This window comes from Centroberyx affinis, unplaced genomic scaffold (genome assembly GCF_046629955.1).
Source record: "Centroberyx affinis isolate AG114_WGS23_722 - 3 ecotype Tasmania unplaced genomic scaffold, CSIRO-AGI_Caff_v1 ptg003722l_1, whole genome shotgun sequence".
Classification (NCBI taxonomy): Eukaryota; Metazoa; Chordata; class Actinopteri; order Beryciformes; family Berycidae; genus Centroberyx; species Centroberyx affinis.
Window position 1 is genome coordinate 42,228 of NW_027281605.1, and position 25,383 is coordinate 67,610.

The window sequence follows — 25,383 nt, forward strand, 5'->3', positions numbered from 1 at the left end:
CATCCTTCTACATTCTCTAATCATGTTAACTTCTTGTAAATGAAATAATGTTGAAGTTTACCAATTCATCAATTTGCTGGGGACCCTCTGGAACCCCCTCAAGGTCCCCGGACCCCACGTTGAGAACCACTGTTTTAGTTCTTATGGATTGTATAATTGTGCAGATAAGTGAATAAAAGCAACATACAAACTGTCTTTACACTTTTTTTTCTCTCATTTCTTTTCAACCCAACATGTTGTAACATCATCTGTCCACCAGGTGGCAGGAGAGAGTCTGGACTCTGGATCTGGATTGATCTAAAGGATCCTGCCAGATATAAATTTGGGAGAAACTGACTCAGAATCAGCAGGATCAGGCTGATCCTGGATCAGAGAATCTGTCTAGTTATGATCCAGATTAAAAGTTTTGACAAACTGGATCCTGATCGGTTTGGATCTGGAGCAGCAGTGATGTTGGCCCACTGGGTGTGTTTGTTTCTTGATGGAGGTTTTCTGACTTGGGCGACATAAAGGATGTATTTCTTGACATGATATAGGCCCATTATATTTGGCCAATATATGTAATTTTGTATGATGCACTGATCCATGAGACGTAGATAGGCCCATCTTCTGATATTTTCTATACTTAGGCACTCTATTTTCATGATGTAATATTCCTTAATACTGATGTAGGCTCATTATCTATTATTGAAATATTTGTACTATATTGTTGGTTGATGTGTTTTCACCTGTAGGAAGTTTCTTGGATGTGTGAACTTGTTTCTGCTTAATTGGATCCTGGAGCAGCAAAACACATGAATGGCAGACTGTGGATTAGAGTTACAGTGGTTTAATATTCTGGTGTGAATAGTTGGGTTTACTTCTCTGGATTTTTTTGTATGAGTCCCAAACTTCTCAATCCAGACCTCAGAAATAATTCTATTTCATAACTAACTCATTAAACTGAATTAATTCACAGCCAAAGGTTCAGTCAAAACCTCATACAGCAGAACACAATGTGTGAAAATAAAACTCCAACTATTCAAAATGTGAAACTGTATGAGAATCTAGATTCAACAATGTTTCTGTCATTTTGTCTAATTCACAAACTTCACAAGACCTGGACATATATTCTACATAGTTTTGCAGAATTTCCCAGCCTGCAGAGCAAGACTATCATGTAGATTTTTTTGCATCACAAATTTCAAACCACATAAAGACTGTTTTGTTCAAAAGGTAAATTTTAATCTGTAAGCAAATGATTCAGCACAATTCAGTTGAAGTGTTTCTTTGTTCCAAAAAGATCCAGCTGTTTACGGAGCGATCCGACCGAAAAAAAACAACATGAAAATCCTTCTGTTGTCAGTAATGAGACGAAACCATGAGCTGAAATGAGCGTTAATCAAAAATAGCTTCACCTAATCAAAAACATATGTACAAATTTACATACAGAAATAAAAACAAAGTCTCATGAATCAAAAGCAAAGGGAACAGATTTGGCAAACAGTGTTTTAACTGGCGTCTGTAGCAACTGATTTTTAAGCTGAAAATCGTAACTGCAGCAAACAAACTACACATTTATGCTTCCTGTTCAGTTATGAATCCTCCCCGACAGTCATGACAGTGATCTTGAAGGCTGAAATCAGGTGTGATCAAATGAACCAGACACTCATTCGAGTTCTCCATATTATCCCGTGATCTCGAGAAAACAAAAGTCGTTTTCTCGAGATAAATTAACCCGTGATCTCGAGAAAACGACTTTTGTTATCTCGAGATAACGAGATAATTAACTTGTGATCTGAGATAACGGCATTAAAAAAAATAATTGCAAGCACGGCCGTTCTCGGCTTCCGTATTTCACTGTACATGTTGTTGTAATTGTGTGTCTTGTAATCCCATGTTGGATGGGACATTTATATCAGTGGTTCTCAACGTGGGGTCCGGGGACCACAAGAGGTCCTTGAGGGGGTTCCAGGGGGTCCCCAGAAAAATGATGAATTATTAAACTTCAGCATTATTTAATTTACAATTAGTGAACACAATTAGAGAATGTAGAAGAATTACTATTTTGATCATAGTTTCTCTGTTATTTCTCTACCTACAATACAGATAGTCATGGAATTCTGGACAAAATCATATCTAAGAATAAAAATATTCTCAGATTTGTGTCCGAGAGACAAAATCTCATCAAATGGGGGTCTGTGGGTGGCCCTAATGTGGACTAAATTAGGGGTCCTTGATATGAAAAACGTTGAGAATCGCTGATTTATATGATATGACACGAAAATTTAAAAAAATCATTAATTCATTCATTGTTTGTCAAATTTGAGTTTGGAGTCTAGATCTGTACCTAAAAATTGAAATTAATTTACCATCTCAATTTCTTCTCCCTGTATTGTTACTCAGAGCTTTTCTGATTGTAGTGTTTTTTTTTATGGAAAAGCACATGGAGACTGTTGGTGCCTCATTTACAGTATAAAAGAAAAAATCTTTGACTGTATCCTCACTTCGATAATACAAATATTTCAAAGAATAAGATAAAAACAAATTCTACCCACAGCCTTGACACAAAATAACAGATATAGTTATAGATAGATATAGTTTAAGCTTTTCATACAACAGAAAAATTGAGAAAATTCAGTGATCCACTGATTTGAAAATCAAGGTCTTTTTTTTGTTGTTGTTTTGTAATAAACAACAACATAATAAAACCTGTACCATGACACAAAACAGATGAGAAGGAGCTTTCAATAACTTCTGCTGCAGCTTTCTGTCTCGTTAAATCCTCGACTCTCAGTCGTCATCTTCCATCCCCGAGTCAGCTGATGAGCTGCAAGGAAACATATAAAGGAGTGTTAAGTAATCAATTACCTTTATCGACCTCTGTTGGCGACCAGTGGGAACTGCAGCTACACTGACATTTGGGACGTAAAGCGAGTTGTGAAAGCCAGAAATCTCAGCAGCTGGACCGTAAAAGCCGAGTCACTGGTATTGATCAACATACTATACAGATATATGATGTTTATTTTAAAAACCTGAATTAATAAGTTTAAGTGTCACATTCTAAACGTAAAACTTGAGATACCTCTTTGTGTACACACTTTAAAAAGACAAACTGTTCTCTTCCCACTGGAGCCGCTCCTGCTAAAATCAGACTCACACTGAAGAGTTGGTTTCCAAAATGCTACACAATGTTTATAAAAATGATTCACTCCCTTGTACTTTTTGGTATAAAAAAATAACTCATTAAATAAATACAGAAGGTTGCACACATCTCTCCATACAAAATATACTTCTTCAGGGTGTCATGACAATAAAAGCTTAAATAGAAACAGGTGTCTATTATTAGTGACGTCATATGACCAGCACCCAATGCTCCTTGATAACAAACTATATTTATTTCACAGTAAGCAATGACATGAAGTACAATATAAAAATATACTCATGTCATTTGACCAAACAAAATGTTTTTTATACCAACAGAAATAATACAGTACTGTGCAAAAGCCTTAGGCACAAAATTCAAATAAATAAATAAAATGAAAAGTTTCTAAATATAAAAAAATGACTATAAAGAGCAGTCTACTGACACACTAATGCAGAAAACAAATAAACTTCTAAGACAAAATTTATATAAAAAATCTAAGGCTAATCTAAGGCTTTTGCACAGTACTGTATGTGCTACATCTTTTTCAAGATGCTATAACAAGAGTGGGTCCTTTACAATTTACATATTTAAAAAAAACTTTCTGGCAAGAAATGTAAGATTAGAGTAATTTTGAAAGGAAAATGTATTCAAATTGTCAAACTGTAACCTTAGGATGAAGTATTGTTTTTCCCAATAAGCAAATTCAGCCTGAGTGAGTAAAAGGGATGAATATATGGAAAACATTTTTAGAATTTGACACTTTAAACAAAAACTTTCAGGAGCCAGTATTGTGACGACTCAGTCTTCACATTCATTCAGTTTAACTCTTTCAATTCAACTTTGAACTAAACTACATTTATCTGCAGAACATCATGAAGAACTTTATTCTGATCCTGAGACAGAGGAGAACTGAAAACTAAATCATGAAAGCTGAATCATGTGGAGCTTTAAATTCTGAAGGAAATCTTCTCCACGCAGGAAGTGACCGATACAAACTGACCTGAAGTTTGGATTGTCGCCTTTGGAGCGGTCACTCTGTGCATCACAGCTGCCTGATGGAGACACTGATCGTCTCTCCTCTTCACTCTTCTTCTGGTCTTCAGTCAATCCATCATATAGATCAGTATCACTGTACACCAGAAAGACAACAACCATTTCTACAATGTACCTGTACACACAGTAGTGCAGCTAGGGAACAAGATATGAGCTAGCTTATCTCTGCTGTGTTTTAACTCTACCAGTAACACCCAATAATGCCTCAAGGGCCTTCTTCACTGTGATGTTGGGTATGAAGGTGATGTGGTTGTTTTGAAGGCAGACTACCTGAGGTCTGACAGATCTTCTTCTTTGGAGCTGAGATGAAGACTTTTACCATATTTTAGACAGATGAGAGAATCCAATGCTTTTGTTATTTTTTCCTCTCGAAATGCTCTTTTTTCCTCTTGAAATGCTCTTTTTTCCTCTTGAAATGTTTTTTTTTCCTCTAGCAATGCTTTTTTTCCCTCTAGTATCTGATTGATGAGAGAATCTGATGCTGTTCTTTCCTCCGGAGTGCTGTTAACAGAAAAGAGAAAAGAGATTTAGACAACAGAAAGGTGACACAGATACACTACCAGTCAAAAGTTTGGACACATTACATTTTTCTTCATTTTTACTATTTTCCATATTTTAGAGATATCAAAACTATGAAGTAAAAACTGTCTTAGATTCTTTAAAGTAGCCGCCCTTTGCCTTGATGGAAAGGCAGAGGTTATGGAAGCATAAGCCTTTAGATCAAAAGATTTGCTCCAAGTCTCATTTTACAAACAATCAGTGATTCCTGTGCTGTGAAAGAAATTCAGATGCTTCTGTGTTTATATTGTGATATGATCAAGGATGTTTAATGAAGACACTGTAAAATTTAATTTCATTTTAGGGGCGAGGATTAAAGTTATTACATTTTGGAAAAATACATCCATTTTAGAAACAGATTCAGATTCGCTCCAAGTCTAATTTTACAAACAATCAGTGATTCCTGGACTCATCAGAGTTTACAGATAATGCTGCTGGAACCATCAAAATGTTTTTACAATTATCATGTGAATGTTGTTTCTTGTTTAAAAATTGCTGATGAATATCTATTTTGGATGAACTGTTGTTTTGTTGAGCAGTGACCAGTGTTTATTGACATGATCATGTTTCCTCTCTGTGATCAGAATGTTACCTGAGAATCTGCAGTAGGAGAGCTGCTGCTTCCTGCCGCCATGCTGCTTCTTCACTCTTCATCCTGGATATAAAATTGACATTGATTTATCTGAGAGACTACCACACAGGAAGTGACCAATCCAAACTGACCAATACATTAGTTATCTCTAAGTTGCTGAGTGCAGCTTTAATGGAGTTCTATCAGGTGGACTAACAGTCAAGCCAGTTGTCTCACTTTGGTCCTGAAGGTCTGGGTTCAATGCTCACACACACATACACACACCAGAAAACAACAACAAACATTTCTACAATGTAACTGTACACACACACACACACACACAAACAAACAAACACACACACACACACACACACACACACACACACACACACACACACACACACACTGACACATAGATTTGATCACACATGAATGTATTTTTTCCTAATTTAGTAGCACAAGAAAATAATGTAAAAGGTCAAGGGTGAATACTTTTAATAGCTACTGTATAACAAAAAAAAAAAGAATGAAAATTGTATCTCCATCTAATCATTCAATCTCTCTAAAATGTAGAGGATCCAGTCTGTAAAAGTGTTATTTCATAAAACCAACGACAACCAAGATACCTACAACAAGGAAGCACAGGAAAGACTGGGAGGGAGAGAGAAAGGGGGATGACATGCAACAAAGGTCATAGTTTAGGATTAAAGTTATTGCATTTTGGAAAAATCCATCCATTTTAGAAGCAGATACAGATTTGCTCCAAGTCTAATTTTACAAACAATCAGTGATTCCTGGACTCACCAGAGTTTACAGATAGTGCTGCTGGAACCATCAAAATGTTTTTACAATCATCATGTGAATGTTGTTTCTTGTTTAAAAATTGCTGATGAATATCTATTTTGGATGAACTGTTGTTTTGTTGAGCAGTGACCAGTGTTTATTCCAAAGGGCGTCAGTTTACTTTGGAAAGTGATAGGGACAAATCAGTAGGGCGTCTGAAGGTCGTCCCTCAAAAATGTTATTACTCTTTAAAACACATTTACTGCAGCTCTACACAACTTTCTAAGCCTGTTTAGTACTTTGAACACAACAAAAGTTGGATAATTACCAATCCAAACACATATACGCATTTGAATAATTGATTTCAATTCAGCAGTCCTCCAATCACTACAACACTATACAAGCCCTCAATCACCATAACACTAACAAGCCTCCAATCTCCAACACTGGCACCAACACTCCCTCTACTGAGGATGGCCCTGTCTGCACCAATGTCTATGTGTACGGCCCAAATACATGCCTGCACCTGTCACTGACAGACAAACTTATACGGCCCTGAGATGCAGTTTGTCCACCTTGTCCTGATGGACATGATCATGTTTCCTCTCTGTGATCATAATGTTACCTGAACATCTGCAGTTGGAGAGCTGCTGCTTCCTGCTGCCGTGCTGCTTCTTCACTCTTCATCCTGGATATGAAATTGACATTGATTTATCTGAGAGACTACCACACAGGAAGTGACCAATCCAAACTGACCAATATAACCCCCCCACCCACCCACATACACACACACACTAAGAAGAACACATTTGTTTACTGACGACACCTTACAGGATTTCTGGGTAATGAAGTCCCTCAAAAACTTCGGACAGTTATCTCTAAGTTGCTGAGTGCAGCTTTAATGGAGTTCTATCAGGTGGACTAACAGTCAAGCCAGTTGTCTCACTTTGTTCCTGAAGGTCTGGGTTCAATGCTCACACACACATACACACACCAGAAAACAACAACAAACATGTCTACAATGTATCTCTACACACACACACACACAGATTTTATCCCATATGAATGTATTTTCACCTAATTTAGTAAAACAAGAATATAGTGTAACAGGTCATGGGTGAATACTTTTAATAGCTACTGTATAACTAACAAGTACAGATCCTGTACAGGCGCGTGTTCAATTCCACCAGCTGTGGCCACACTGGTCCGTCGGAAAACGGACAGAATTATTGACGGATAGATTTCTGTCCATTGGGCTGTTTGGGAACGTCAACATGGTGGAGAGGCAGAAATACAGCAGCCTAGCTTTGTTCATAACAGAGCTACTTCACAGAAAAAAGAAGAAACAGACTATACAGTATAAATTAAATAAGAAACTGAGCTGGAAAACCTCCAGTCATCCCAGCGTTAAACCAGGCTTTCTCTGTTTTATCTTTGTTTTGGTCGGACCGTTGTGTCTGTGATCGCCACTATTTTTTCCAAAACTAACATAGGAATGCCTCTGATTGACCAACAGATGGTGATGAATCCGTCCGTCCAGAAAAAGTTCAACTGGGTTGAACTTTCTGTCCATCAAAACAAATGGAAATCTGACCGAGACGCATCATCAGTCCAGTCCGGACAACAAACAGCTCTCATTGAAAATGAATTGAAATGAACCGAGGCGGACAGACACAATGGATCAGTGTCGCCGTGGCTAACGTAACATAAATACCACAGGTTATAAAGTCACCTGCCGTTAAAGTTGGTAGGGCGGCACAAGACGTGGATTTCTGTAAATTAACGGCGGAGAGTGGGAGTCAGTGTGTGGGAGCAACGGTCAGCTAGCGCGACACGGTTAACGGTTAAGTTACCTATTCCACTACGTATTCCACGAACGTCACTTCAACACCAGAATAACGTTACCAACCGTTAAGGTTCGCAGGACAGCAGAAGACCTGGATGTCTGTAAATCAGTGGAGAGTGGGGCTCACTGTGTGAGACTGAATGTGGCATTTAGCCCATAGGCGAGAGGCCAACTCCTAGTCAAAGTCGCCCTCTAGAGGCCATCTCACGAAGCGCATCGTCTAACGAAGCAACAGATGTCTGACTGACTGTCTGACCTGAATTTGGCTCCTGATGCCTTTGGCTACGCAGTGGGAAAAAAAAGAAATAATACAAATTGTATCTGGATCTAACCATTCAACCTCTCTAAAATGTAGAGGATCCAGTCTGTAAAAGTGTTATTTCATAAAACCAAGGACAACCAAGATAGATAACAAGGAAGCACGCAAATCTGATTGGCTGTTAATGGGTGATGGTCACAAAGCATTCCTTGGTCGAGGAGCTTGTTGGGTGACCGAGTTTCTCTGGTCGCTCAGGTCTGGAGGAGATGAACAGACTTCCAGTGACTTGATGATGGTGTTGCTTACAGTGTGAACACAGTTATGGTCAAGCTTGTCAGTCAGTGATGCTTGGAGAACGGTTAAGGTAAGCTCTGAAGTCAAGTCATGACATTTTTTCTGTTTATTTTGAATGATTGCTACCTAATTAGCGCTTGCTAGCTAGCTATGTTCTCCATGTTGTATCAGCTGAGTCGCTCACAGTGTGAACGCAGGCTCAGAGATTCCTGTTTACTCAACTAGTGCAGCTAGGGAACAAGATATGGACTAGCTTATCTCTGTTGTGTTTTAACTATACCAGTAACACCCAATAATGCCTCAAGGGCCTTGACTGTGATTTTGGGTATGAAGGTGATGTGGTTGTTTTGAAGGCAGACTACCTGAAGTCAGGCAGATCTTCTTCTTCAGAGCTGTAAGGACTCAGAGGGTGTGGCAGCGCATAGTTGCTTAAAGACAATGCTCTCATTAACTCCAGATGCCTGTTAACAGATAAGAAAAGAGATTTAAACAAAAAGAAAGGTGACACAGATACACTACCAGTCAAAAGTTTGGACACATCCCATTTTTCTTTATTTTTACTATTTTCCACATTTTAGAATAATAGTAAAGACATCAAAACTATGAAATAACACAAATGGAATCATGCACTGACCAAAAAATTGTGAAACAAATCAAAACTATCTTATATTTTAGATTCTTTAAAGTAGCCGCCCTTTGCCTTGATGGAAAGGCAAAGGCTTTGGAAGGAAATTCATACATAGGATCAACTTCACTGTTTATATTTGTCTAAGAAACTAATTTCAAGCATTTAAGCAGAAGCTTTTAGATCAAAATGGCTTTAAGAGAATGAAGAACATTCAGTCAGGTGGGTCCAGACTGTTGACTGGTAGTGTATTAACAGTCTTAGTGTGGCTCAGTGGGTAGAGCAAGGCACTAACACTGCAGGGTTTGGGGTTTGATTCCCACTGAGGCCGCTCATGCTAAAAACAAATGTCTGCATGTGTGGTGCTGTAAGGTGCTGTGAAAGAAATTCAGATGTTTCTGTGTTTATATTGTGATATGATCAAGGATGTTTAATGAAGACACTGTAAAATTTTGATTTCATCTTAGGGGCGAGGATTAAAGTTATTACATTTTGGAAAAATCCATCCATTTTAGAATCAGATTCAGATTCGCTCCAAGTCTCATTTTACAAACAATCAGTGATTCCTGGACTCATCAGAGTTTACAGATAGTGCTGCTGGAACCATCAAAATGTTTTTACAATTATCATGTGAATGTTGTTTCTGGCTTAAAAATTGCTGATGAATATCTATTTTGGATGAACAGTTGTTTTGTTGAGCAGTGACCAGTGTTTATTCCAAAGGGCGTCAGTTTACTTTGGAAAGTGATAGGGACAAATCAGTAGGGCGTCTGAAGGTCGTCACTCAAAAATGTTATTACTCTTTAAAACACATTTACTGCAGCTCTACACAACTTTCTAAGCCTATTTAGTACTTTGAACACAATAAAAGTTGGATAATTACCAATCCAAACACATATACACGTTTGAATAATTGATTTCAATTCAGCAGTCCTCCAATCACTACAACACTATACAAGCCCTCAATCACCATAACACTAACAAGCCTCCAATCTCCAACACTGGCACCAACACTCCCTCTACTGAGGATGGCCCTGTCTGCACCGATGTCTATGTGTACGGCCCAAATACATGCCTGCACCTGTCACTGACAGACAAACTTATACGGCCCTGAGATGCAGTTTGTCCACCTTGTCCTGATGGACATGATCATGTTTCCCCTCTCTGTGATCATAATGTTACCTGAGAATCTGCTGTCGGAGAGCTTCTGCTTCCTGCCGCCATGCTGCTTCTTCACTCTTCATCCTGGATATGAAATTGACATTGATTTATCTGAGAGACTACCACACAGGAAGTGACCAATCCAAACTGACCAATATAACCCCCCCACCCACCCACACACACACACACACACTAAGAAGAACACATTTGTTTACTGACGACACCTTACAGGATTTCTGGGTAATGAAGTCCCTCAAAAACTTCGGACAGTTATCTCTAAGTTGCTGAGTGCAGCTCTAATGGAGTTCTATCAGGTGGACTAACAGTCAAGCCAGTTGTCTCACTTTGTTCCTGAAGGTCTGGGTTCAATGCTCACACACACACATACACACACCAGAAAACAACAACAAACATGTCTACAATGTAACTGTACACACACACACACACACACACACACACACTGACACATAGATTTGATCACATGTGAATGTATTTTTCCTAATTTAGTAGCACAAGAAATAATGTAAAAGGTCAAGGGTGAATACTTTTAATAGCTACTGTATAACAAAAAAAAAAAAGAATGAAAATTGTATCTCCATCTAATCATTCAATCCCTCTAAAATGTAGAGGATCCAGTCTGTAAAAGTGTTATTTCATAAAACCAACGACAACCAAGATACCTACAACAAGGAAGCACAGGAAAGACTGGGAGGGAGAGAGAAAGGGGGATGACATGCAACAAAGGTCATAGTTGCGAGGATTAAAGTTATTACATTTTAGAAAAATCCATCCATTTTAGAATCAGATTCAGATTCGCTCCAAGTCTCATTTTACAAACAATCAGTGATTCCTGGACTCATCAGAGTTTACAGATAGTGCTGCTGGAACCATCAAAATGTTTTTACAATTATCATGTGAATGTTGTTTCTGGCTTAAAAGTTGCTGATGAATATCTATTTTGGATGAACAGTTGTTTTGTTGAGCAGTGACCAGTGTTTATTCCAAAGGCTGTCAGTTTACTTTGGAAAGTGATAGGGACAAATCAGTAGGGCGTCTGAAGGTCGTCACTCAAAAATGTTATTACTCTTTAAAACACATTTACTGCAGCTCTACACAACTTTCTAAGCCTATTTAGTACTTTGAACACAATAAAAGTTGGATAATTACCAATCCAAACACATATACACATTTGAATAATTGATTTAAATTCAGCAGTCCTCCAATCACTACAACACTATACAAGCCCTCAATCACCATAACACTAACAAGCCTCCAATCTCCAACACTGGCACCAACACTCCCTCTACTGAGGATGGCCCTGTCTGCACCAATGTCTATGTGTACGGCCCAAATACATGCCTGCACCTGTCACTGACAGACAAACTTATACGGCCCTGAGATGCAGTTTGTCCACCTTGTCCTGATGGACATGATCATGTTTCCTCTCTGTGATCAGAATGTTACCTGAGAATCTGCTGTCGGAGAGCTGCTGCTTCCTGCTGCCATGCTGCTTCTTCACTCTTCATCCTGGAACAGAAATTGACATTGATTTATCTGAGAGACTACCACACAGGAAGTGACCAATCCAAACTGACCAATATAACCCCCCCACCCACCCACATACACACACACTAAGAAGAACACATTTGTTTACTGACGACACCTTACAGGATTTCTGGGTAATGAAGTCCCTCAAAAACTTCAGACAGTTATCTCTAAGTTGCTGAGTGCAGCTTTAATGGAGTTCTATCAGGTGGACTAACAGTCAAGCCAGTTGTCTCACTTTGTTCCTGAAGGTCTGGGTTCAATGCTCACACACACACACACACACACCAGAAAACAACAACAAACATGTCTACAATGTACCTGTACACACACACACACACACACACACACACACACACACACACACACACTGACATACAGATTTGATCACACGTGAATGTATTTTTTCCTAATTTAGTAGCACAAGAAAATAATGTAAAAGATCAAGGGTGAATACTTTTAATAGCTACTGTATAACAAAAAAAAAGAATGAAAATTTTATCTCCATCTAATCATTCAATCTCTCTAAAATGTAGAGGATCCAGTCTGTAAAAGTGTTATTTCATAAAACCAATGACAACCAAGATACCTACAACAAGGAAGAACAGGAAAGACTGGGAGGGAGAGAGAAAGGGGGATGACATGCAACAAAGGTCATAGTTTAGGATTAAAGTTATTGCATTTTGGAAAAATCCATCCATTTTAGAATCTGATTCAGATTCGCTCCAAGTCTCATTTTACAAACAATCAGTGATTCCTGGACTCATCAGAGTTTACAGATAGTGCTGCTGGAACCATCAAAATGTTTTTACAATTATCATGTCAATGTTGTTTCTGGCTTAAAAATTGCTGATGAATATCTATTTTGGATGAACAGTTGTTTTGTTGAGCAGTGACCAGTGTTTATTCCAAAGGCTGTCAGTTTACTTTGGAAAGTGATAGGGACAAATCAGTAGGGCGTCTGAAGGTCGTCCCTCAAAAATGTTATTACTCTTTAAAACACATTTACTGCAGCTCTACACAACTTTCTAAGCATATTTAGTACTTTGAACACAATAAAAGTTGGATAATTACCAATCCAAACACATATACACATTTGAATAATTGATTTCAATTCAGCAGTCCTCCAATCACTACAACACTATACAAGCCCTCAATCACCATAACACTAACAAGCCTCCAATCTCCAACACTGGCACCAACACTCCCTCTACTGAGGATGGCCCTGTCTGCACCAATGTCTATGTGTACGGCCCAAATACATGCCTGCACCTGTCACTGACAGACAAACTTATACGGCCCTGAGATGCAGTTTGTCCACCTTGTCCTGATGGACATGATCATGTTTCCCCTCTCTGTGATCATAATGTTACCTGAGAATCTGCTGTCGGAGAGCTTCTGCTTCCTGCCGCCATGCTGCTGCTTCTTCACTCTTCATCCTGGATATGAAATTGACATTGATTTATCTGAGAGACTACCACACAGGAAGTGACCAATCCAAACTGACCAATATAACCCCCCCACCCACCCACATACACACACACTAAGAAGAACACATTTGTTTACTGACGACACCTTACAGGATTTCTGGGTAATGAAGTCCCTCAAAAACTTCAGACAGTTATCTCTAAGTTGCTGAGTGCAGCTTTAATGGAGTTCTATCAGGTGGACTAACAGTCAAGCCAGTTGTCTCACTTTGTTCCTGAAGGTCTGGGTTCAATGCTCACACACACACATACCCACACCAGAAAACAACAACAAACATGTCTACAATGTACCTACACACACACACACACACACACACACACACACACACTGACACATAGATTTGATCACACATGAATGAATTTTTTCCTAATTTAGTAGCACAAGAAAATAATGTAAAAGGTCAAGGGTGAATACTTTTAATAGCTACTGTATAACAAAAAAAAGAATGAAAATTTGATCTCCATCTAATCATTCAATCTCTGTAAAATGTAGAGGATCCAGTCTGTAAAAGTGTTATTTCATAAAACCAATGACAACCAAGATACCTACAACAAGGAAGCACAGGAAAGACTGGGAGGGAGAGAGAAAGGGGGATGACATGCAACAAAGGTCATAGTTTAGGATTAAAGTTATTACTGTTGGGCTTTGATAGGGGCAGGTTTGGTTATTAGCAATTAATAATTAATAATTATGGAATTATTAATTATTCATAAAATTATTGACGGGAGTCAATAGAACGGGGCACCACCCTGGAATCAGGGACCAATAACCGTACCTTTAAGTCAGTCTCAGAATGGCTGTTCACCCCCAAATGACAGTGTTTGAGTACCACTGTACATTTATGAGTGAACAGTGAAGGGTGAATTCGTACACAGGCCCTCACAACCAGCAGTTACCACAACACATATGCATAAGAAATCACAGACAACTTCTCTTTAAAGGTATAACAGCGTTTATTTACTTTAGCAATATTAATTAATAATCAATAATACTTCAGTCAATCAACTACTATTACACAACTACAACTATGGATCTAAACTAGCAAGCATAAAAGACATAAACAGTATAATGGCATGTAGGGAGTTGTATGTATGTGTGTGAGAAAGGGAGAAGAGAGAGAGAGAAAGATGGCGGACGTGACCACGTGGGTGGGACGTCTCGCGAGAGTTCAAGATGGCGGCCGTGACCGCACAGTTTGAACAAAGAGGAGTTTTGGAATCAAGATGGGGTTGGAATTAGGCGGCTAAAACCAACGCCATCTACTGCTCAGGTAGCGGTGGATGTACAATGATATGTGGGTATGTGGGTTAGTAAGGGAGAGAGAGAGAGAGAGAATAGAGGGGAGCACTCGCCGTCTAAAGCACCAATAATAGCCTTTTACCGCACAGAAACTCGGGGTACAACTGGGAAGTAGTACGCCGGGTTACTGGTCTTTGAGCTAGTAAAATGCAGTATATTGGCTCTCTACGTGGCGATAAACACAATTGCAAGTCCAGTGACATGCAATGGCACACATTCAGCTTCAAACGTTACAATCAAATCAAGCAGCAAGCTTAATGATAGGTTTCACAGCATAATATGGACACGGCGGTCCAATGCGCTTCCCAATACGCACAACAGTAGCTTCTGATCAGTAAAGCTTAAATAACACACCTATACTAGTCTCTGCCCAGAACCAAAGCCTCTTACTTGGGAAAATCACTCTCGAGTGATTTGGTGTGGGTTTTCGTCGGGTCGAGCCGGTGGGGTTCTCCAGGCGGGTCGGCGCGGCGAGACCGTTATTCCTCCTCGTACGGAGCGACGGTCAGATGGCTTTCCTCGTAGGCAGCGAAGGATTCTAGCCAGGAGTCGACTTGACTGAAGAAACGTTTCCTTACGTTATCTTCTTGGAGGGAAGGAGTGTCCTCAGCTGTAGTCTCTTCCAGTCCACTTCTGCAGGTCGGCTGTGCGCACTGGTTACTCATACAGATGCGCGCAAGGAGTTAGATTGCCGGATACACAAACAGCTAATCTAATCCTTCTGGATCCAAATAGTGTTATGGCGAACACTAAACAGTCTGGGCTCGTCCAGCGAGTTGAAGACTGTGCCTTGGCTTAAACAAAAGAACAGTTCGAACGTTAAAATGTACCACCTTGTATAGCAACGGAGTCGCAAGAAGGGGCCATGTGGAAAGGTAGCTCCTGGAATTTATATCCTCCGTGACGTCATGGGGGATCCCGGGGGGTCGCCCGAGTCTCGTCCAATGAGAGACCAGAGTTTGAATTCCAGCCAGTTCACACCTAGGTGTGAACTTCAGGGCCAGTTGGAATTTTTGGCGCTGCTTTTCCTTTGTTTGAAATCAAGCCCAGCGGGTGGGCTAGAGTTAAGGCTTTTGGTTTTCTTGTTAGGCCACAGATGTTGGCCCTATTGTTTTAATTAGTTTTCTTTTGTTTCACCTTATGGCGTGGCCCAACATCCCCCCTTTGGTCTGAAGAATGGGGTGCTGGCCGCAGTCTTTAGAGCAACTCAAGGGCCGGACAGTTCATATAGGTGAGGTAATCCTGAGGGTTACGCAGTCCATATGTTCCTGATGATGGGAAAGAATGGGAACAGTCCATACAGTTCATAGAGTTCACAAGTTTACAGAGGGCTCTGGTGTCTGGGCAGACAGTGAGGCAACGTCTGGGCAGAGTTTCTATTTTCTTAAACTACAATAAACAAAACACATCAAGCACAGGCATCCACATTTTGGGTAAGCAATGTATTAACCCCAACACAATCTTTTGCTGCTTTTGATCCCTATTAAAGAATTTCAAGAAAGGGGAGGAAAAGGAAAAGGGAAAGGTGGTTAATAGTTAGTAGGCCTACTCCTTGGATTGGAGCTGGCCAGTGTGATGTTCAGACTGGTGTGTGACTCGTGGTGACATGAATATGAGGGAGTCCAATCCTATCTCTAAGTTCCTAAGGTCTACGAAAATAGGAATTGCACTGCCAAGGCTATATGCCAGATGTACCTGTAAGGGCTGCACAGCAGTGGTAGTAGCTGATTTTAGGATTTGTTCAGCAAGGTCTAGGGAGGCCAGATAGGGTGGAATTCTTCCACCACTCAGACTGTTGACTGAGGAGCTTACTTCCCTAGTGAGGTCCTGCATCAAATCTCTAACTACCTACACACACCCTGTAATGGTTCTTATTGAAGGAGGAGGCTCTGTCGTTGGGCCCCTTGGGGGTCCGGAAGCGCTGACGGTTGACGAGATGTCTCAAGCTGTCTCATCGTCTCCGTCATGCATCTCCTGAGCCAACTCTCCAATTCCTGCATTGAGTTATCTCTTCTGGGGGACTGGGGTTTTCTACCTTCATTCTTGCCTTGGTACTTACCTCCTTGTGGGGAGTGCTTCCAAAAGCTAACCTTTTGTTGGTAGGAGTTTTGTTGTCTGTGTCCAAACTGTCTTTGTGGTCGTTGGTTCTCTTCCCCTTTGTCCTGTCGCTCACTCTGTTGGCGAGGCGGACGGCGCCCCTGGGGGTCGGTTTTTGCGTTTTCCTTAGGGCGAGGCACTTCATTGCCTTCAAGCACTAAGTCGGGGACTTCTGAGACCTGGACCCCCAGGACTCTGGCATCATCGTCGTACTGTCTGACTGGGCGCACACGCGTCTCCCATGACAACTGTGCATACCTCCGGATCGCCTGCATAGTGAGGTCGTTCACCCTGCAGTGCATGGTGACGTCATGGCGCACGCTGTCGTGGAGGTTGTGTAGGAACAAGGACTTAAAAGCCGGTTCCTCCTCCATTCCCGGGGCACTGCGCCCTTGGAAATACGCGGCTCTCAGGCGTCGGTAGTATTCCCTTGGTGGTTCCTGCTTCTTCTGCAGGATGTTGAAAGCACCAAGGGTGGCGGAGGCTGAGTCGGTGTACGGTGAGTATTCCTCCCGTAGGGCCCGACAGAGGGTCGAGTAGTGGTCTCGAGTCCTGGGTAAGAGTGTCTCCATGAATGCATGGACACTCCTGGCCGTGGTTTTCCACACCAACCTGAGTTTCTCGCGCGTTGTGGCGTGCGGCAGTTCAAAAAGGCAGCGTTCGACCTCTCTGAGGTAGTCGTCCACATTCGACTCCCGATTGGTTGGGTCAAATCGCTCTATGTCCCTTGCTAGGGACTCGATCAGACGGACGCGTGGTTCTGGTTCTCGGAACGGCCGTCGACCGTCCGAGTCGTCTGAAATTCCAGAGTCGCTCAGGTCGCTATAGCGATGAGTACTGGCTTTTCCTTTTCTGGGGGGAGATGGAGTTCGGTCACGGTGTGGGCGCGAACGGCGCATGTACTTCTCCTCCCTCCGTGGAGGGGATGGAGTTCGATCCCGGCGCGGTCGCGGGCTACGTGACGCGTAATGCTCACTGGTGGACAAGGGCTCAAAACCACTTCGTCCACTCAGGGGTTGAGTGCATCCTTCCCCCCTTCTCGGTGGGGAAGGAGTCTGGTCGATGCGCTGTCGCAAAAAGCGTGGCGCGTAAGGCTCGCTGGTGGACATGGGCTCAAAACCACTTCGTCCACTCAGGAGTTGAGTGCGTTCCTCCCCCCTTCGCGGTGGGGAAGGAGTCTGGTCGATGCGCTGTCGCAAAAAGCGTGGCGCGTAAGGCTCGCTGGTGGACATGGGCTCAAAACCATTTCGTCCACTCAGGAGTTGAGTGCGTTCCTCCCCCCTTCGTGGTGGGGAAGGAGTCTGGTCGAGGCACGGTCGCAAACGACATGACACGTAAGGCTCACTGGTGGACAGGGGCTCTAAAGCACTTCGTCCACTCAGGAGTTGAGTGCGTTCCTCCCCCCTTCGCGGTGGGGAAGGAGTCTGGTCGAGGTGCGTACCTGCGCGACGGGGGCTGGGCCGGTGTACGTCCCAGGAGGGTGTGGCGCTTAGTTCCACCTGGCGGCTTGCTGGTGGAGGTGCTCTATAGCTGTCTAAGTGGCCACTTTCAAGCCGTTGGGTCAGGGCCATTACTTGTCTTTGAACAGCATGGAGTTCTTGACGCAGCTGGCTGATTTCGGCTGTGCCGTCTTGGTTTCTTTTTGTACCACGTGGGTCGAAGAAAGAACCTGTTGGGGAATTAGAGCTGGTGACAGGTGTTTCCTGACCAGGGGCGTCAGCACGTGTACCGACCTGAAGTTTTTCGCTTCTGGTCTCTGCTGGCCGTCGGGCAGTCTGGAGCTGCTCGACTAGTCCTTCACAGTGTCTCCTCATCCGAGAGGTCTCCGATTTAGCGTCTTCGGCTTCCTGACGCAGGTGACGGATAGACAGCTGTGCGGAGTCGTAGTCTTGCCTTAGGTGGGCAAACATCTCTTCATATGCTACAGCTTGTAGCTGCATTTTACGCTGGCACAGGAGGTTTATCCGCCCAAGCACTTCCGGCTTGGTGAGCGGGGGTGACCTCGCTGTTGGATGGTTAATATAATCTATTAACTCCTTCAGCTCATCCTCACACTCGCTAAGCGTATAGCTCTTGAGGTTGTTCCTTTCCTCAAGGGTGAGGGAAATAAGACCGGCGACGGCATCCAGTAATTCTGGATCGTCTACCTCCCGGGGAGCTGCAGCTCCAGACGCGGAGGGGTCTTGGCTACTCATTGTTATCTTTTCTGATAACACGTTTGGTAGCCCACTCTCTTGTTAGGACAAGGAGTGTTGCTGTGAGATCAAACAAACACACAGGGGAGAGGCTTTAGACCTGTGGTTTGCAAGCTGAGGTGTTAAAGCTAATTACTCTTTGCTATCTATCCTATTAGGATGTTAATGAGGTGACCTCAGTAGCTCTGGTGAGTAACAGCTAGGTTAGGGGATATTGGGGATCTCCAACTCAAGCTCAAACAGTCTGACAATTTGCTATTTGTCAATAATTCCTAACCACAAGTACACACTGAAGCAACTCACAAACCACAACTGACTATATGCTTGGCAAGTCACCAAAAAATAAATTTTCAAAAATCAAAATTTCAAAAAATTTTAAAATTTAAAATTCAAAATTCTGGATTATTATGCATAAATATGTAATAATGCTGGTATTAGAAGGCCTCACACGGGGCACCATTTGTTGGGCTTTGATAGGGGCAGGTTTGGTTATTAGCAATTAATAATTAATAATTATGGAATTATTAATTATTCATAAAATTATTGACGGGAGTCAATAGAACGGGGCACCACCCTGGAATCAGGGACCAATAACCGTACCTTTAAGTCAGTCTCAGAATGGCTGTTCACCCCCAAATGACAGTGTTTGAGTACCACTGTACATTTATGAGTGAACAGTGAAGGGTGAATTCGTACACAGGCCCTCACAACCAGCAGTTACCACAACACATATGCATAAGAAATCACAGACAACTTCTCTTTAAAAGGTATAACAGCGTTTATTTACTTTAGCAATATTAATTAATAATCAATAATACTTCAGTCAATCAACTACTATTACACAACTACAACTATGGATCTAAACTAGCAAGCATAAAAGACATAAACAGTATAATGGCATGTAGGGAGTTGTATGTATGTGTGTGAGAAAGGGAGAAGAGAGAGAGAGAAAGATGGCGGACGTGACCACGTGGGTGGGACGTCTCGCGAGAGTTCAAGATGGCGGCCGTGACCGCACAGTTTGAACAAAGAGGAGTTTTGGAATCAAGATGGGGTTGGAATTAGGCGGCTAAAACCAACGCCATCTACTGCTCAGGTAGCGGTGGATGTACAATGATATGTGGGTATGTGGGTTAGTAAGGGAGAGAGAGAGAGAGAGAATAGAGGGGAGCACTCGCCGTCTAAAGCACCAATAATAGCCTTTTACCGCACAGAAACTCGGGGTACAACTGGGAAGTAGTACGCCGGGTTACTGGTCTTTGAGCTAGTAAAATGCAGTATATTGGCTCTCTACGTGGCGATAAACACAATTGCAAGTCCAGTGACATGCAATGGCACACATTCAGCTTCAAACGTTACAATCAAATCAAGCAGCAAGCTTAATGATAGGTTTCACAGCATAATATGGACACGGCGGTCCAATGCGCTTCCCAATACGCACAACAGTAGCTTCTGATCAGTAAAGCTTAAATAACACACCTATACTAGTCTCTGCCCAGAACCAAAGCCTCTTACTTGGGAAAATCACTCTCGAGTGATTTGGTGTGGGTTTTCGTCGGGTCGAGCCGGTGGGGTTCTCCAGGCGGGTCGGCGCGGCGAGACCGTTATTCCTCCTCGTACGGAGCGACGGTCAGATGGCTTTCCTCGTAGGCAGCGAAGGATTCTAGCCAGGAGTCGACTTGACTGAAGAAACGTTTCCTTACGTTATCTTCTTGGAGGGAAGGAGTGTCCTCAGCTGTAGTCTCTTCTTTAGTCCACTTCTGCAGGTCGGCTGTGCGCACTGGTTACTCATACAGATGCGCGCAAGGAGTTAGATTGCCGGATACACAAACAGCTAATCTAATCCTTCTGGATCCAAATAGTGTTATGGCGAACACTAAACAGTCTGGGCTCGTCCAGCGAGTTGAAGACTGTGACTTGGCTTAAACAAAAGAACAGTTCGAACGTTAAAATGTACCACCTTGTATAGCAACGGAGTCGCAAGAAGGGGCCATGTGGAAAGGTAGCTCCTGGAATTTATATCCTCCGTGACGTCATGGGGGATCCCGGGGGGTCGCCCGAGTCTCGTCCAATGAGAGACCAGAGTTTGAATTCCAGCCAGTTCACACCTAGGTGTGAACTTCAGGGCCAGTTGGAATTTTTGGCGCTGCTTTTCCTTTGTTTGAAATCAAGCCCAGCGGGTGGGCTAGAGTTAAGGCTTTTGGTTTTCTTGTTAGGCCACAGATGTTGGCCCTATTGTTTTAATTAGTTTTCTTTTGTTTCACCTTATGGCGTGGCCCAACATTACATTTTGGAAAAATCCATCCATTTTAGAATCTGATTCAGATTCGCTCCAAGTCTAATTTTTACAAACAATCAGTGATTCCTGGACTCACCAGAGTTTACAGATAGTGCTGCTGGAACCATCAAAATGTTTTTACAATCATCATGTGAATGTTGTTTCTGGCTTAAAAATTGCTGATGAATATCTATTTTGGATGAACAGTTGTTTTGTTGAGCAGTGACCAGTGTTTATTCCAAAGGGCGTCGGTTTACTTTGGAAAGTGATAGGGACAAATCAGTAGGGCGTCTGAAGGTCGTCCCTCAAAAATGTTATTACTCTTTAAAACACATTTACTGCAATTCTACACAACTTTCTAAGCATATTTAGTACTTTGAACACAATAAAAGTTGGATAATTACCAATCCAAACACATATACACATCTGAATAATTGATTTCAATTCAGCAGTCCTCCAATCACTACAACACTATACAAGCCCTCAATCACCATAACACTAACAAGCCTCCAATCTCCAACACTGGCACCAACACTCCCTCTACTGAGGATGGCCCTGTCTGCACCAATGTCTATGTGTACGGCCCAAATACATGCCTGCACCTGTCACTGACAGACAAACTTATACGGCCCTGAGATGCAGTTTGTCCACCTTGTCCTGATGGACATGATCATGTTTCCTCTCTGTGATCATAATGTTACCTGAGAATCTGCTGTCGGAGAGCTTCTGCTTCCTGCTGTGCTGCTTCTTCCCTCTCCATCCTGGATATGAAATTGACATTGATTTATCTGAGAGACTACCACACAGGAAGTGACCAATCCAAACTGACCAATATAACCCCCCACCCACCCACATACACACACTAAGAAGAACACATTTGTTTACTGACGACACCTTACAGGATTTCTGGGTAATGAAGTCCCTCAAAAACTTCGGACAGTTATCTCTAAGTTGCTGAGTGCAGCTTTAATGGAGTTCTATCAGGTGGACTAACAGTCAAGCCAGTTGTCTCACTTTGGTCCTGAAGGTCTGGGTTCAATGCTCACCAGAGTTGGGGAAAGTCACTTTTGAAACTAACTAGTTACTTTACTTGGTTACTTTCCCTAAATAATAATTAGTTACGTTACTAAGTTAGTGTTTATTAAAAGTAACGCGTTAGAGTACTTTGATGTTACCCACATAAAAACACGCCTTTAAAATAGGCTATGTCTTCTGCTGATGTCATCACTCTTCATGTACAGAAATCATCACTAATCATCAGGTTTGGGACACAGCGTTAAGTAACAATCTACTGTTGTCTAAAGAAAACATCCAGCAGCTTTCAGTCACCTGGTTCACAGTAAATACTCAGTGAGGTTTAGACCGACTGGATCCTTTCTGCCGTCTGCATCACAACCGCAGCTGATTCTGACTTTATCAACACTGTGAAACATCGGCTCCGTGTTCCTCTCTATAAAAAAACCTAATCTGAGAAAAAATATGCTACCGACACGGAGCTATTGACGTTAAAAGGCGCATCAACCGGTGAATATCAAACTTCAAACTAACTTCACCTCGGTGATCAACGGAGCCTGAACTGATCCGGTCTGGTCTCAAAATAAATCTTCAGGTTTGATAGTGAAAGCTAAACTAACAGTTAGCAATAATGTTCTGATCCTTCTCTTCCATCAGTTCAAATTAATGTGAATATTTCCAAGTTCTGCAGTTTGTTTTGTTCATTCTGAAAGCGAGTCGTAACCTCCAGCAGCCTGCTGCAGTCTGCTGTAATAACATCATGAAACTTTTTTTAATTTGCACTAACTCAACATTTAACCATTTGAAAGAAAGCTAAAAGTAGTGAAATGTAACTTTGAGAAAGTAACTAATAACTGATTACATAAATTTGAAATGAGCCTGAACTCTGAAGCTCAGATCAGTTATACAGTTCAGATCAGGTTCCTCCTCCAGTAAAAGATTATGTGCCAACAGCAGGAACTGGACTGGACATTTTCACCTGTTGGTCTCATGGAAAGTTTAGCTAACGCTTCAGTTCAGCTCATCCGCTGTCCGTGTGGGCTAGCATGTGTGGGGAAAACCTCCAGAGCTTTACGGACTCGCATCAGTGAGCATCGCAGTAATATCAGGACTGGAGATGAAAGCAGCCCCACTGCACACCAGCATCAGGCTTTTAGACTTTCTGTGGCACACACACACCTTTCTGAGATCCTACAATTGTAGCCTACTATCTGTTATGTGTTTTATATATAGTCAGTATTAGTGTTATCTGAATTTTTGTATATAGGCCTACTGTATAATTTTATAGGGCTTAGAAGCAAATTAAACTAGGTGGTCATGTGACCACCTAGTTGTGACGTCATTACCAGCCTGAGTTTAAAGTCCTTTTTTCCAAACATGGGTGTTTTGCCTGATGAAGACCTTGCTGGTCGCAACGTTGTAATAAATACTTTGGGAGCCTATATTCAGCATGTGGACTTCCTTCCTTCTCTGTCTAATACAGATCTGGACCTGACAGTAGACAGGCTGCAACTTTTCTGTGTTCATTTATCCCTTTTTCAATTTATAGCCTTCAATTTACCTCATTACGTCATTAAACTGTAACCTATTTTACAAATAAAGTGTCACTCCATACTTCCACTCAGTATTTTGACGTTTTTGTTTGTTCTGTGCACAACAACAGGCTTCTTATTTTAGGCTATCCAAAATGGCTGACCGCGTTTCTATACAGGAAATTAAAAGATTGCACGGCATTTACAGTAAAGCGTTCAAATTCTAAAATAAAATCTGAAAATCAACCATAAACTTGCTGGAAGCCAGTGGAAATGAAAACATCATCAAAACGTGAACAGAAATCCTAATTATTATTTCTATGAATGTTTCAGCTGATCCATGAGAACAGAGAACAGAGAACCATGTCGGGTTCCTGCAGTCTGGACTGTTTTCCCTCTGAAACAACCAAACCACTTCAGTTTCCACCTGTTAGTTTCTCTCAGTAAAGTTCCACTAATCTGATTTACAGTCATTTACCTGTTTTGAGTTGAATTTTCAGCTCCCATGTTGCGTTCAGAAATGCGTCGATCTCATCTGGAGAAACAAGTGTCGCAGTTACTAAACTTCACACTTTCACTTTTACTTTAACTTTGTTGTTTCTGTACACAGGATCCACCTACTGCTCTGCGTGTGTTTCAGTCTCTGATCAAAGTGCATTTATTTTAAATGGGGAACCTGAATTCTGATGAAGGTGCTGAATGCATTGAATTTATTATATTTACTGATAATGAATCAGTGAATCAGAGCTGCAATGAAACTTTATCTTGTAAAACTCCAATGAACTCTAATGTGCTCAGTTAAAAAAAAACAAAAAACTGATAGGCTATTCTACACCCCCACCTTTTTTTTTTTAATTCTTTTTATATTTTTATTGTGTTTTTTATTTTATGTGTATGTATTTTTGTATGTTATTTATTTTTCTTTTGTCACATATGGGAATATGTTGACTCCCGTGTTGTTATTGATACTATATGATGAAAAATCATAAAGTGGGCAAGAATTGGTTTTATTTTCTGTTTTAGAAGCGATAAATGATACTGTGATCATTCAGATTGGGATTTGGACCAGCTAATCTAATCTTCCTTTATTCAGGTTTTTAAATGTTTCCGCTTCATCCAAACTGAAGGCAGAGATTATGTTAATCCCAGTGAAAGAGAGGATTCACTGTGGAGGGAGATATGAAGAACCAAGAAATCACGATACAACTGAAATATGGAAAAAGTTTAGTTTTGAATTATCAGTTTTGCCAAACAGTGAGACTTTTGTCTTTTAGTTCAGTGATTCTCAACCTTTTTCATATCAAGGACCCTTAATTCAGTCCACATTAGAGCCACAGACCCCCATTTGATGAGATTTTGTCTCTCTGACCCAAATCTGAGAATAATTTTATTGTCAGATATGATTTTGTCCAGAATCCCATGACTATCTGTATTGTAGGTAGAGACATAACAAAGAAACTTATCAAAACAGTCATCCTTCTACATTCTCTAATCATGTTAACTTCTTGTAAATGAAATAATGTTGAAGTTTACCAATTCATCAATTTGCTGGGGACCCTCTGGAACCCCCTCAAGGTCCCCGGACCCCACGTTGAGAACCACTGTTTTAGTTCTTATAGATTGTATAATTGTGCAGATAAGTGAATAAAAGCAACATA

General features: G+C 41.5%; 1 protein-coding gene across 1 annotated transcript; it reads right to left on the bottom strand.

Moving 5' to 3' along the window:
- Window positions 1-1,186: 1,186 nt before the first annotated feature.
- Window positions 1,187-24,301, bottom strand: LOC139662180 (golgin subfamily A member 6-like protein 6). Its single transcript, XM_071540810.1, has 10 exons — window positions 24,204-24,301; window positions 21,881-21,940; window positions 11,742-11,804; window positions 10,299-10,361; window positions 8,854-8,952; window positions 6,718-6,780; window positions 5,331-5,393; window positions 4,451-4,681; window positions 4,128-4,256; window positions 1,187-2,809 (listed from the first exon to the last, which is right to left on the bottom strand). The coding sequence occupies exons 1-10, from the start codon at window positions 24,230-24,232 to the stop codon at window positions 2,773-2,775; spliced, it is 837 nt and encodes a 278-aa protein (XP_071396911.1). The 5' UTR covers window positions 24,233-24,301; the 3' UTR covers window positions 1,187-2,772.
- Window positions 24,302-25,383: the final 1,082 nt, after the last annotated feature.